Source organism: Brassica oleracea, chromosome C3, assembly GCF_000695525.1.
Source record: "Brassica oleracea var. oleracea cultivar TO1000 chromosome C3, BOL, whole genome shotgun sequence".
In the NCBI taxonomy this organism is placed as follows: domain Eukaryota; kingdom Viridiplantae; phylum Streptophyta; class Magnoliopsida; order Brassicales; family Brassicaceae; genus Brassica; species Brassica oleracea.
In genome coordinates this window covers 41748291-41763596 of record NC_027750.1, presented here as the reverse complement: position 1 = coordinate 41763596, position 15306 = coordinate 41748291, and the positions used below count along the sequence as shown (strand labels likewise).

Below are 15306 nucleotides of genomic sequence, written 5' to 3'. Positions count from 1 at the left end.
ATAATTTCTTATCTTTGCTTGATTATCTTGCTCTCTAATCATGTTTAACCTTGAATCATCCATGGTTTTGGGGTTATTCATGTCTTTTAGTGAGTTGACTAATCTTGGATTCATGGGCTAGAGTGATTAAGAGTGATTAGAGAAGATCTAGGGTGATTAGAGAAGATCTAGGGTGTTTAGTGTTAGATTTATTTGTTTCCATGCTTGTTGAGGGCTCTCAATGTTATTTTAGTCTTGATCATACTAAAATAGATCTCCAGGCATTTCCTGCCCACAAGATGTATGATGAAATGCCTTAACCAGCTCTTCAATGCTTTTAGCTTGCTTTACCTAAGAGATTAGTTGTTAATGGAGTTTAGATTGCTATTAGACTTGTTATCCATGTTTGCTTTAGTAACATTCAACCTAAGAGATTAGATGCTTGAGTTGCTTTACCAAAAGAACATTCATCTAGAGATAGAGCTTGTTTAGCTTAGTGTCTAGGCATAAGGAAAGTGTTTGATTGATAGCTTGCCACCCTTAGATTGGATCTACATCACCCAAGATCAAATGCCTAGCCCCATGAGTCCTCTTGCTTCATATTGAGAAAAAAAGATCATTACTTTATTGCATTAGATTATTAATTCTTAGTTCATACCATCTTTAAAATCGGATTGCACTTAGCTTAAGCATGAATTTGCATTCCTTTCTCTTTACAATCACCTAGGATTGGTTCGACAATCTTTTATACTACAACATTTGATTAGGAGCCTTGAAAACTCTTAACATCAGGCATCTGTAGGATTATAATTCCAATTTTCCTGAATAAGAACCCTAAGTCTAGCTATTTCTTTTTTAAGCACCAAAACCTCAAACTTGCTATTGAACAAATACTTGTTCAATATAAAACTGCAATTTATATTTAAAACTCTAAAAAACATTCTTGCTTAACAAATCATATTAGATTTCTTAGGTTTCCTAGCTCCTTGTGAATTCGATCCCTAAGTACTACAACTCGACCTCTTATTTGAGAGAGTATAAATCACTCCTTAGGGTAATTTGAGTGGTATCAAATTTGGCGCAGTTGCCGGGGAGCTTTGATCGCCTATTTTGTCTTATTTTTGATAAGTTTCTGACATAATTTTTTTTTCTTGGATTTTCAGGTACATGCCCAGCAGTACCAGAAGCAACAAGGAAACTCAACTGATATTCTCACCAGATCCTGCAAGTTTGGAACGCTCGTTCCGCAAGGAAGCGCGCTCCTTATCGATTGACAACAACAATTCTGTGTCGCTCGATTCTGCTCAACCATCGTCGACCCAGACACCAGTCCCGTCGACAGATACTCGCTCACCACTATCGACCGACAACACTCACCTTCCGTCGACCGACATCTTTCATCCAACATCGATCGACATTCCATCTCGGACATCGATTGATACAGAGCCACGAGGTATGGTTGCGCCTTTGATACTAGTACGCGACAACAATAAAGACCTATATGACCAGGAGGGTCATCTGCGTTATGCAGCAGGTCAGAGAATAGATGCTCAGGGGGCTGCAATCCCTGAGCTTGATGCTACTTGATATCACTCAAATTACTCTAAGAAGTTATTTATAGATCTAGGTTTCTATTCAAGTAATCAAGATTATAATGATATAGAGACTAATTGTTGCTTGTAAGATATTATAGAACTCAAACAATAACAATAAACTACCAGCTCTCACGTGTCCAGATTATCTATCACTAGATCTAAGATCTCAGCTCTCGCATGTTGATCTGTAGAAAATGTCGATCGATTATTCTATAGGAATATCGATCGATACATCTTTCACAATATCGATCGATTAATCTATTGGATCATCGAACGATAACGCTTATAGCAAGCTTTACGATCGGGTTGAATATGTGTTCACTTAGGTTCCTAAATCAACTCTTGTATGTTTCTAGCAATCCTAGCTCAATAGAATTCAGTTCAGAGAAAAGACCAAGCGATGGCATTGTGCCTAATGATTCTAAGATCAGGGTTCTAGTTCATGACTCTAGAACACAAGCAGTAAGAACAATCCTATGATGAATTTCACAACTTACCAGTTCTATATTTTGGGCTAATCCCTCATAACCTATCTGAACCCTAAACCTAACAGGTGGATCTATTCTGACATGAAGTTTGTCACATAAATCATGGATAGAATAGATGAAATTGCAATAGATATAAAAACCAAAGACAATGGAGTTCCAGGAGGACTCTGAAGGAGTTCCTCCTTTCTCTCCTAACAAAGAACAATGAATTAAAGAAAGCTTAGATAGCGTAGCCGTCAACAATGGCTTATAAATAACATAAATAGGGTTTCTGGTCGTCGAAGGGTATTTTGGTAACTTGGTGTGGCTTCTGGGCTTAAAATGGTCTTGAAATATGCTTGACCCACGTTCTGGCATCACTGTCAATTGACACCAATGCTGTGTTATCGATCGACAATCCTTTATCTCCTCGACAGCTTCCTCTTGCGAGGCAGACTGACCACTCTTCAGTAAAACGGGAATAACTTCTGCTACAGGATGCTGATTGACCTCAAACCAGTGGCATTGGAAAGCTAACTTAAATATCTATCTTGTGTCAACAGATGGGCTCAGTCTAACGGTGGGAAGGTCTCCATCCATAGCTAAAAATCTGACACATCTGTGCTGTTCTGCATCTCAAAAGACTCCAAAATCACCATATTTCTCCAGAACGTACCTGAACCTGTAAATACTCTAAATAGACTCTTTATAGTAGTAAATATATATTAAAACACTTATAGACCATGGCTGAAAGTGGGTAAAATTCTTGGTCTATCAACTCCCTCAGACTTACCCTTTTGTTTGTCCTCAAGCAAAACACACAGGTAATCTCTCTGAAAGAGGTTTGAAAACAGCAGAGACTAACATGATTTAAAAAAATTAGAATCATCACCTCTACAATATTGCAATTCACACCTTGCCAACAACTTAGCAAATCATGTCTGACATTCCCCTCTACCAACCTCATTTCTTAACATAAATAAAAGTGCAGGCTGAAGTCCTGCCATCTGTAGACGTTGAAGTCCTGCCGTTTGTAGACGTTTAGGTCCTGCCGTCGGTGTCGACCAATGCTATCCTTTGAAGTTTCCAGATCTCCTCTCGAAGTATACTGATCGTCATCAAGCTTCTTCTCTGAATTCTGGTCTATATCTTCAAGCCATTCCTCCAGCTCTAAGGAGTCTTCCATAAGGACTTCTCTGTCTGCATCGTCGATCAATGATGAGCTTGTAACGTCGATCGACGTTGAGGTCGTGATGTCGATCGACGTTGAGGTCGTGATGTCGGTCAATGAGGTCCTGCCATCGGTCGACGTTGAGGTCCTACCGTCGGTAGACGTTGAAGTCCTGCCGTCTGTAGACGTTGAAGTCTTGCCTTCGGTAAACGTTGAGGTCGAGTCTTCAGTACCAGCTTCCTCTACTCTGCTCATCTCTCTAGACACATGTTGTTCATCCCTTTTTGCCATAATGTCGTCGAGCAGCTGTACTGGAATCATATACTCCGCATCTAACGATGCCAAGAACCTGTCCCATTTATCATTTTTCTCCTTTTCTCGAGTTGCTTCAGCATCATCAAGAAATTTGTAAAGGAAGGCTCTTTCAATGTCATCCCAGCTGGTTAGAGATCCTGGTTGCAGTTGACTGAACCATCTGAATGCATCCCCAGAGATATAATAGGAGAAGTTCTTGCAGAGCATGTGGTATTCAGACACTTCATTCTGTTCTTTCCTTGACACGAGATCCTCAAGCTCTTCGATGTGGTTTCTAGGATCTTGGTGAGGAAGACCCTGGAAAGGGTCTTGACCTACCCAATCATACCACTCTCGGCTCAGGTCAAGGTTATTCATCTCAGCAACAGCAATCACATCAGGGATCACCGCGCCCTGAGCATTAATCAATTGTCATGTGCTGTTGCGAGTGCGACCTTCTTCGTCTCTTAACATCCCATTCTCGTCGACTGTAAGTATGAGCACTTCGATCTTCTCAGTCTCCCCGCAAGTGGTCTCGTTTTTCACCGGATGAACAGTGTCGGGATGAACAATGTTTGGATGAGCAGTGCCCGGATGAACTGTGTCACGATGAACAGTGCCGCGATGAACAGTGTCGATCCACGGGGAATGAACAGTGTCGATCGGCGTCGAATGAACAGTGTCGATCGACATCGGATGAACAGTGTCGAGGTGAACAATACCGGGATGAACAGTACCAGGATGAACAGTAGCTCGATGAACAGTACTGGGACGAACAGTGTTTTCCGACACAGGTTGAATAGTGTCGATCAACGTAGGTTGAACAGTGTCGATCGACGCTGGATGAATACTGTCGATTGACGCTTAGATTTCTACGCTGCCAATCACTGCTTGGAGGGTGTTGACAGCCCTCTTAGACTTATGGATCACGCGTTCCAAATCCAGTGGCTCTACTAGTAAGAGTCATATCCCCTTGTTGCTTCTGGTACTCATATGGATGTACCTGAAACACAAGAAAAAAATTTTATCAGTTTTTTTGTGAACAGTAGTAAAACCTAGACTAAATCTAACTAGACAAGATCTAATGGCGATCAAAACTCCCCGGCAACGGCGCCAAATTTGGTATCACTCAAAGTACCATAAGGAGTGATTTATACTCTCTAAAATAAGAGGTCGAATTGTAGTACTTAGGGATCGAATTCAAAGGGAGCTAGGGAACATAGGAAATCTAATATGATTCGTTAAGCAAGATGGTTTTAGAGTTTTTAAATATAAATTGCAGTTTTTATATTGAACAAGTATTTGTTTTGTTCAGCTTGGCAGAGATTTGTTTGATGGAAGGATGGTTACTAGACTTAGGGTTTCATTCAGGTTATTAGAACTCTAAACTATAAATGCTAAGGATTGATTCTAGAACTCGATATCTAATGCAAAAGAGAACCAGCTCTCGCTGTGAGTCTAATCTATTGACTAAGTTCAGTGTTTCAGCTCTCGCATGTTAAGACAGATCGAGCGTCGATTGATGCTATGGTATGAGCGTCGAATGATGCTACGGATTGAGTGTTGATCGATGCTATGGTATAAGCGTCGATCGACACTGCCTTAGGCAAGCGTTATCGATCTGATCGATTATGTTCAACTAGATTCCTAGACCAACTCTCGTATACGCCTAGGTATCTAATCCAGTAGGATTCGGGTTCCGTTAATTGATTGCACTCTCATGCCTCTCAATTGTCCTATCATTCTAGGTTCAAGCAATTAGTCACATTCTCGTGGTTTTCCAACTACTCTAGATCCTAGTATTACAAGCTATCCTGATGTAGGGATCTTCAGATATCCTACCAGTCTTATAATTCAGAAATTCATTCAAAACCCTAGAAATTCCTAAACCTAACAGGTGGAGCTACTCATGCAAGATGTTTGTCACAGAAATCATAGATGAATAGATGAATAACATAAAATATAAATAAAACCAAAACAATGGAGTTCCAAGAGGACTCTGAAGGAGTTTCTCTCTTCTCTCCTAACCTAGAATTATGAATCACAGAAAGCTTAAATAGTGTAGCCGTCAGCAATGGCTTATAAATAATATAAATAGGGTTTCTCGTCGTCCAAGGGTATTATGTTAGTTTGGGGTTGCTTCTGGGCTTCAGTCGGTCATAAAATAAGCTCAGCCCATATTGTGGCATCACTGTCGATTGACACTAATGTTGTGATATTGATCGACAGTCCTTCATCTCCTCAACATCTTCCTCTCGCGAGGCAGACTGACCACTCTTCAGTAAAACGGGCATAACCTCTGCTACAGGAGGCTGATTGACCTCAAACCGGTGGCATTAGAAAGCTAACGCAAAGTTCTATCATTTTTCAAAAGATGGACTCAATCTAACGGTGGGAAGGTCTCCATCCATAGCTAGACATCTGACGCGTCTGTGCAGTTTTGCACCTCAGAAGACTCCAAAATCACCATATTTCTCCAGAATGTACCTGAACCTGTAAAAACTCTAAATAGACTCTATATCGTAGTAAATATATATTAAAACACTTATAGACCATGGCTAAAAGTGGGTAAATTTCATAGTCTATCAACTCCCCCAGACTTACCCTTTTGCTTGTCCTCAAGCAAAACACACAGGTAGTCTCTCTGAAAGAGGTTTGAAAACAGCAGGGACTCACATGATTTAAAAACTTAGAATCATCACCTCAACAATATTTCAATCCACATCTAAGAAGTCCTAATCACAAAAGCACATTATACCATATCGTAGCTTAGCAACCAAATTCACCTAGCCAACAACGTAGCAAATCCTGTCTGAAATTTCCCTCTACCAACCTCATTTCTTAACATAAATAAAAGTGCAGGCTTTACTTTGGGAGAATCGATCACATGATGCAAGGATTTTCAAACAAGTATCTGGATCTGCAGGTAAAAGTTAGTTCCTATCTTTTCTCTCAACTAATTTCTCTCTTTAGTCAAAGTCTGCTAGTATTGCAAGATCATTGACCAAGATTGGACAAGCTTCCATGAATCAAGCCTTAATGGTGGTTAGCACCAAGTCATGTTCACTTCTTTTTGACCTATATCCAAGAATTCATGTGAATCGAACCTTGATGATTGCCGCCACCAAATCCCGTCCGAATTCTTTTTGTTAGAATCCTTATGAAGCAAGCCTTAATGGTTGTAGCCACCAAGTCATGTTCGGATTCCACCTAACTAACACACACACACACACATATATATATATTATTTTTTTTCTTTCTTTTTCGTTTTTTTTTTTTTTGTGAAAATAAATATCTCTAACTATAAATCTAAGGTCGAAATAGAGAGAGAAAATGTAATAAATCTACACAAAGCTTTACCTTCCAGACTTGTTTGAAGAATCTGATCCCATGTATACCAAGCCCCAAGACAAGCAGTTGCGTCAGGTTTAGTGTTGGAGGTCAGCTTTGGTTCCTTCAAACAATCTCAGCAAGTGTGAATAGTTGACATATTGATCTAGTTTAGTATCTTTAGTACTATCTGCAATCAGTAACATCTAGAATGGTGCTAAAGAGTGGTTAGATATCTAGCAAAATCTATCAGTTCATAATCCTCTTCTTGACTCAATAATAACTTAATTTGAAAAACATTTTAATAAGACTCATAAATAAATTACTATTAGTAAACCTCCCCCCAGACTTAAACTACACTGTCCCCAGTGTAAATTCAGTCGGAATTATGGTGAGAATTAATCATAAGTACATAATTTAACAACTAAGAACGATGACCTGCTCAGTTTCGATCGACACAATGAAGTGACAATCGATCGTTGTTGATGAAATGCTGTCGACTGATAGCGACGTGGTCTCATCGGTCGATGGCTATAGCAATCATTCGAGACAATGAAGAGACAATCGATCGTTGGATCTGAAGTGCTGTCGATCGATATCGAGCTGGTCTCGTCGGTCGATGTGCTGTGCACTCTGGATTTCCTGACACAATCTGAGAAGTGAGGGGTCAATGATACTTGAGGACCATCCTTGATCCTTTTTCTCTTCTTCCAATTCCTCCTCTTCTTTCCCCCAGACTTGTCTGATCGCGTGGTGGTATCTCCATCCCTAAGATTTCCACACACATTGAACTCCTTATGCTCTGATACGCGTCCAGTGTCGATCGACGATGAAGTGGTAGTGTCGATCGATGGTGATGCGGTAGTATTGATCAATGGTGAAGTGGTAGTGTCAATCGATGCCGGTTTGTTGGTGTCGATCGATGGTATCCGGTCGGTGTCGATCGATATTGGTTCTGCTGGGCCCTTATCTACTTCATCTAAATACAGCTCATGGAAAAAAAATCTTCACAGGATCATGTATCCTCTTCACTCTTTTGTGAAACCCAGCAGCTTCTACTGTCCAGATAGGTGGTCTCTGATGTTTAGGGACAGCAAGGGGTGACGCCTTAGACATGTACATCATCTCCTCAATCGGTTCCATCTCAATTATGCAACATGGCGGAACGTCTAGCAATGGGCATCGATCGATATTAGGTGGGTGGTGTCGATCGATAAGTGGTTGGCGGTGTCGATCGATGTTGGGTGGGTGTAGATCGATGATGTGGGGTGGTTGTCGATCGATCTCATCAGGTTGGTGTCGACCGATGCTAGCCTTTGAAGTTTCCATATCTCCTCTCGAAGTATAGTGATCGTCATCAAGCTTCTTCTCCGAATTATGATCTATATCTTCAATCAATTCCTCCAGCTCAAAGGAGTCTTCCATAAGGACTTCTCTGTCTACATCGTCGATCTATGATGAGGTTGTAACGTCGATCGATGTTGAGGTCGTGATGTCGATCGACGTTGAGGTCGTGATGTCGGTCGACGTTGAGGTCCTGTCGTCAGTCGACGTTGAGGTCCTGCCGTCGGTAGACGTTGAAGTCCTGCCGTCGGTAGACGTTGAAGTCCTGCCGTCTGTAGACGTTGAAGTCTTGCCATCGGTAGACGTTGAGGTCGAGTCTTCAGTACCAGCTTTTGCTCAGCTCTCCAGACACATGTTGTTCATCCCTTTTCGCCGTAATGTCGTCGAGCAGCTGTACTGGAATCATATACTCCGCATCTAACGATGCCAAGAACATGTCCCATTTATCATTTTTCTCCTTTTCTCGAGTTGCTTCAGCATCATCAAGAAATTTGTAAAGGAAGGCTCTTTCAATGTCATCCCAGCTGGTTAGAGATCCTGGATGCAGTTGACTGAACCATCTGAATGCATCCCCAGAGATAGAATAGGGGAAGATCTTGCAGAGCATGTGGTATTCAGACACTTCATTCTGCTCACTCCTTGACACGAGATCCTCAAGCTCTTCGATGTGGTTTCTAGGATCTTGGTGAGGAAGACCCTGGAAGGGGTCTTGACCTACCCAATCATACCACTCTCGGCTCAGGTCAAAGTCATTCATCTCAGCAACAGCAATCACATCAGGGATCACAGCGTCCTGAGCATTAATCAACTGTCCTGTGCTATTGCGAGTGCGACCTTCTTCGTCTCTTAACATCCCATTCTCGTCGACTGTAAGTATGAGCACTTCGATCTTCTCTGTCTACCCGCAAGTCGTCTCGTTTTTCACCGGATGAACAGTGTCGAGATGAACAATGTTTGGATGAACAGTACCCGGATGAGCAGTGCTACAGTGAACAATGTCGATCGACGGAGAATGAACAGTGTCGATCGACGGAGAATGAACAGTGTCGATCAACGGAGAATGAACAGTGTCGATCGACGGAGAATGAACAGTGTCGATCGACATCGGATGAACTGTGTCGAGGTGAACAGTGCCTCGATGAACAATGTCGGGATAAGCTGTACCTCGATGAACAGTACCGGGATGAACAGTACATCAATGAACAGTACCGGGACGAACAGTGTTTTCTGACACAGGTTGAATAGTGTCGATCGACGTAGGTTGAATAGTGTCGATCGACGTGGGTTGAACAGCATCGATCGACGCGGGATGAATAGTGTTGATTGACGCTTGGATTTCTACGCTGCCAATCACTGTCTGGAGGGTGTCGACTACCCTCTTAGACTTATGGATCACACGTTCCAAATCCAGTGGCTCTACTAGTAAGAGCCCTATCCCCTTGTTGCTTCTAGTACTCATATGGATGTACCTGAAACACAAGAAAAAAAATTTATCAGATTTTTTGTGAACTGAGTAATAAGTAGTTACCCACAAGTAGACTATATACACAAAATATGATCAAATAACTTATAGAGTGTTTGTATTGTGATATCACTCAAATTACCCTAAGGAGTGATTTATACTCTCTCAAATAAGAGGTCGAGTTGTAGTACTTAGGGATCGAATTCACAGGGAGCTAGGGAACCAATTGAATCTAATAGTTATATGATTAAGCTAGGCTAATAGTTTGTAAAGCAGTAAATAAATATAGCAAAGCAGTAAATAAAGCAGTAAACAAGTTGAACAAGACAATTGTTCAGCTTGGTAGAGGGTTGTTTGAAGGAAGGATGGTTACTAGACTTAGGGTTTCATTCAGGTTATTAGAACTCTAAACTATAAATGCTAAGGATTGATTCTAGAACTCGATATCTAATGCAAAAGACAACCAAATCTCGCTGTGAGTCTAATCTATTGACTAAGTTCAGTGTTTCAGCTGTCGCATGTTAACACAGATCGAGCGTCGATCGATGCTATGGTATGAGCGTCGATCGATGCTATGGTATGAGCGTCGATCGATGCTACGGATTGAGTGTCGATAGATGCTATGGTATAAGCGTCGATCGACACTGCCTTAGGCAAGCGTTATCGATCTGATCGATTATGTTCAACTAGATTCCTAGACCAACTCTCGTATGCGCCTAGGTATCTAATCCAACAGGATTCGGGTTCCGTTAATTGATTGCACTCTCATTCCTCTCAATTGTCCTATGATTCTAGGTTCAAGCAATTAGTCACACTCTCGTGGTTTTCCAACTACTCTAGATCCTAGTATTACAAGCTATCCTGATGTAGAGATCTTCAGATATCCTAACAGTCTTATAATTCAGAAATTCATTCAAAACCCGAGAAATTCCTAAATTTAGCAGGTGGATCTACTCATGCATGATGTTTGTCACAGAAATCATAGATGAATATATGAATAACATAAAATATAAATAAAACCAAAACAATGGAGTTCCAAGAGGACTCTGAATGAGTTCCTCTCTTCTCTCCTAACCTAGAATTATGAATAATAGAAAGCTTAGATAGCGTAGCCGTCAACAATGGCTTATAAATAACATAAATAGGATTTCTGGTTGTCCAAGGGTATTCTGGAAATTTGGAGTTGCTTCTGGGCTTCAGTCGGTCATAAAATATGCCCAGCCCATATTCTGGCATCACTGTCGATCGACACCAATGCTGTGATATCGACCGACAGTCCTTCATCTCCTCAACAGCTTCCTCTCACGAGGCAGACTGATCATTCTTCAGTAAAACGGGTATAACCTCTGCTACAGGATGCTGATTGACCTCAACCCAGTGGCGTTGGAAAGCTAACTCAAAGCTATATCTTGTGTCAAAATATGGGCGCAAACTAACGGTGGGAAGGTCTCCATCCATAGCTAGACATCTGACGCGTCTGTGCAGTTCTTCACCTCAAAAGACTCCAAAATCACCATATTTCTCCAGAACGTACCTGAACCTGTAAATACTCTAAATAGACTTTATATAGTAGTAAATATATATTAAAACACTTATAGACCATGGCTAAAAGTGGGTAAAATCCATGGTCTATCAAATAATATATATGAATATAATAAAACCAATAAAGAAAGAAAAAGAGTTCCAAGAGGATTCTGAAGGAGTTCCTCTCTTCTCTCCTAACCTAAAACTATGGACAGAATATTGTAAAGAAAGCGTAGCAGTCAACAATGGCTTAGAAAACACATAAATTGGATTTCAGGTCATCCATGGGTATATTGGTAATTTATGGTGGCTTTTGGGCTTAAGTCGGTCATGAAATAGACTCGGCCCGCGTTCTGGCATCACCATCAATCAACACCAAGGGTGCACCGTCGATCGACATTTCTTCATCTCCTCGACAGCTTCCTCTCGCGAGACAGACGTACTACTCTTCAGTAAAACGGGTATAACTTCTGCTATAGGATGCTGATTGACCTCAAACTTATGGCATTGGAAATTTAACTAAAATTTCTATCTTGTGTAAAAAGATGGGCTCAATCGCACCGTGTAAAGATCTCCATCCATAGATAAACATCTAACGCCTCTATGCAGTTATGTACCTCAAAAATCTCCAAAAGGCTCCAAAATTACCAAAGTTCTCCAAAACGTACCTGAACCTGAAAACACTCCAAAAGATACTCCAAACACATATAGTAAACTCCAAAACACTTATATACCATGGCTGAAAGTGGTAAAATCCATGGTATATTATTCTACACTCCCTCTTAGGTAGTACATTTTTCTTTGCTGGAGCTTTATCAGCATTTTTATTTGCTGGAGCTTTATCGGCTTTGGTCTTAGTTGGATCTTTTTCGGCTATGCTAGGACCGATTGCTTCACGACTCAAAGTGAAAGCTTCCCTGAGCTGTGAAACCTAACTCTCCATCTTCCACATCCTCTCTACAAAACCAGCCTCCATCTTCTCCAATTGCGTTCTGAGTCTATCCCCCAAGGAAATGACAGATGTGTGGATGAGACCCTGAATGAAATTCTTAGTTTCAGGGTCAAGAGTTATTTTTTTGCTGCAGATCCCTGACACAGTAGCTTCGTCATGAATCTTTCTCTTGCCTCTTCCTGCAACATTAGTCGCAAGGGTGTCCACTTCTGCTGCAACATCAGTATCATCTACACTCCCATCAGGTTCTGCCTATACATCCACTTCTTCCATTTCACTAACTTCAGGTTCTAAAACTTCCCACTCTGTTTTGATCCAATCAAAATTCTTGCAGATCCTATCCTGAAGAAGGTCAACTCTTTCATCATGCTTCTCACCCTTCCTTACATACGCAGTTTGCAAAAGCACATCACCAAGACGATTCTGTGAGATGACCGAAAACAACTCACCCTACAAAAAAATGTCTCATTAAAAGACACATGATATATACAACAAACTAATTATGTAGACAACTAATATACATACCTTCTCAGGAAATGAGTCTTTAAGTTGAATGATGTCTTCATAATAAACTTTTTCAGCTCCTTTCCAATTTCCACACCTTGGACCTATGAAGCTCTCACAGACTCTTCTGCCTAATATTTCTCCAAAATAAGGAACTGCTTCAATAATCCAAATCTGGAAAGCATAGGTGAAACCCTTGAAAATGTAGCTCTCCTTGTTACTCAAATTCTTCCTAGTCTTCTCAATCGATCTCAGCAGGATGTCAAACGAGTGAAAACCCCAATAACTTCCAAACCTTGTCAAGATCCATCACCAACTTGATGTACATATGAGGGATGTTCACCTTCTCATCTTTCCCGATCACCATGCCCATTATCACGCACAAGTAGATCAACCTTAACCTATCAAGCCGAGTCCAGTTGTGAACTTTTTGTAGATGCACCTTCCTGATCGACTTCAAGGTGATCTTCCCACCTACCTTTAGTAGCTTACTCCAAAACCCCCCGTCATCTTTCCATTTAACTACGTCACTGCTACTTTCCCGTGAAATCTTGAGGCCAGTCACATCAGGGTACTTCTGAAGCGAAAACCGGAGAGGAGTCCTCGTAAAGACAAACCTCTTCGAGGTAATCAGCTCCTTACACATGTGGCTATGCACCAGTTTCCACGAAAGTTTGAGGCGATTTGATTGAAGGTCCATGATATGTGTGAAAACTGGATCTCTCTTTACTTCTCCGTATTCTCCAGACATAGCTTCCTTCAGAATTCTGAGTAGTTCCATGCGGCAGCAGTTGTTGATCTTCTTGAGCTGAGGTTCGAAACCCTCTCTGTATAAAATTATAGGTTGCTTTGATTCCATATCTATAAAAGACAAAAGAAATTGATCTTAGTCAAACGAAACTGATTTAAATCAAAATAGACAACTTAAGAGTCAAACAAAGACATATGTCAGAGACACTAACAATTTAATTCTATTCACATTTTCATTTAATTCACATTTCAAATTTAATTACCAAAATTAAGGTTCAATACATCAATGTTTTGACAATCATGTTAATCAAAGAACCTAAAATCAACACAAACATAAATAATTTCATACTGAATCAGGATAAGTCAAAATTCAATCAAATTCACAAGTCAAAACAGAAACACTTTCATTATGTTCTGAAAACGAAATCAAACAAATATTGTTTCAAGTCAAAGAAACAAACTTAATAGTGAAACAAAGACTAAGACAAACCAAAAATCAAACAAATTCAAATGAAATCAGTTAACAAAACCATACACAAAAGAAATTAGTTAGTCAAACTAAGACAAGTGAATTCACACACGCAATCAATTAATCACAATAAGACAACTCACAAACGAAATCATCACGTAATCAGTTAGCAAAAGAACAACAACATTATAAATTCTAAGAAAGAAACATACAAAAGAGTAACTTGGATTAAGAACACAAACACATACACACATGCAAACAATAGCCGGATCGAGGAACATGCAAAGAAGAAATATAAAGTTTGGAAATAATACCTTAGGTGATAGGGATATCGGAGAAAGACAAAGGCGGAGAGGCAGAGAGAAGCTCTAAAATCACCTTCTGTTTGTCGAGAGAGAGAGAGAGAGAGGCAGAGAAAGGTATTAGAGTTAGAAGGAGAAAAGAAACTCGGTCAAATTGGAAGGAAAAAGGTTGGTGTTTACCTTTGGTGGCAGCGATGTCGGAGAGAGATGAAGGGGTTCCAGTGGAAGAGATACTCAATTTCACCGGTGAAATCACCGTTGATTTCAATGGAGAAGACACACAAACGCCTTCGTAGTCTCGAGAAAGAGAGTGAAAGGCGGAGAAAAGAAATTAGATTAGGGTTACGGGAAATTTTGGGTATTTTTAACCCTTTTTGTTTGTAATTTTTATTTTATTTGCTTTCCTTTTCTAAAAATTTGATTAATAGTTTTAACTAATTGAATTATAAATATTTTTAATTTCATTAATCTAGGGTTAATTTTGGGATTATGAAAAATTTTATACTATAAGGACAATGTTAAGTTGGTTTTATACCAAAAGGGACAATGATGCTGAATTTTTCTTTTTATTTTGACAAATTTTCCTACATTATTTAGGACAAAGGTGGAGTTTCAAGGAAGCCAGTTGTCCTTCCATAATTTGAATTTGATAGACAACCTTGCCAATGTGATTGAAGAGGGTTTTGAAGTGTTAATACAGTCCTAGGATGCTTCTCTGGTTGGAATGGGATATATCCTTGCAAACAGAGAATCAAAGACTCAATCTGCTTCAAGGTTTGTGGAATGAATGGTGACACAAAGAGATGTGAGAGGTCTCCTTGATACTCCTAAGTGAATCCCTTGGATGTGACACACCAAGACAATCACTCTTGTGGTTTTGTTAGATATGACACACTAACAAACACTCAAGAACACTCAGATCTACAAGAAGACTTGCAGCCGTCAGAGAGAGACAAGAGTCTGAAAATAAAAGATTGGATAGTTCTATTAGGGTTTTCAGACACATATTTATAGAGAAGGCAAAGAACAGGCTCCTTGGTCTCTAAATGGGCCTTAAAAAAAACCCTTATAAGACCTTATAAGGGTTTTCAAGCCTGACAGCTTAATTCTCAAGTCTAGCAGCCTAATTCTCAAGTCTAGCAGCCTAATTCTCAAGTCTAGCA

General features: G+C 40.2%; 1 protein-coding gene across 1 annotated transcript in view; it reads left to right on the top strand.

Annotated features, from left to right (window-relative positions):
- The window catches only part of LOC106330644, a 6118-nt gene extending 3471 nt beyond the window's left edge, over nt 1–2647 (top strand). Inside the window, exon 2 of the mRNA XM_013769084.1 lies at nt 2605–2647. Within this exon, the coding sequence (XP_013624538.1) occupies nt 2605–2647 (43 nt within the window). The remainder of the gene's footprint in view (nt 1–2604) is intronic.
- The last annotated feature ends 12659 nt before the right edge of the window (nt 2648–15306 follow it).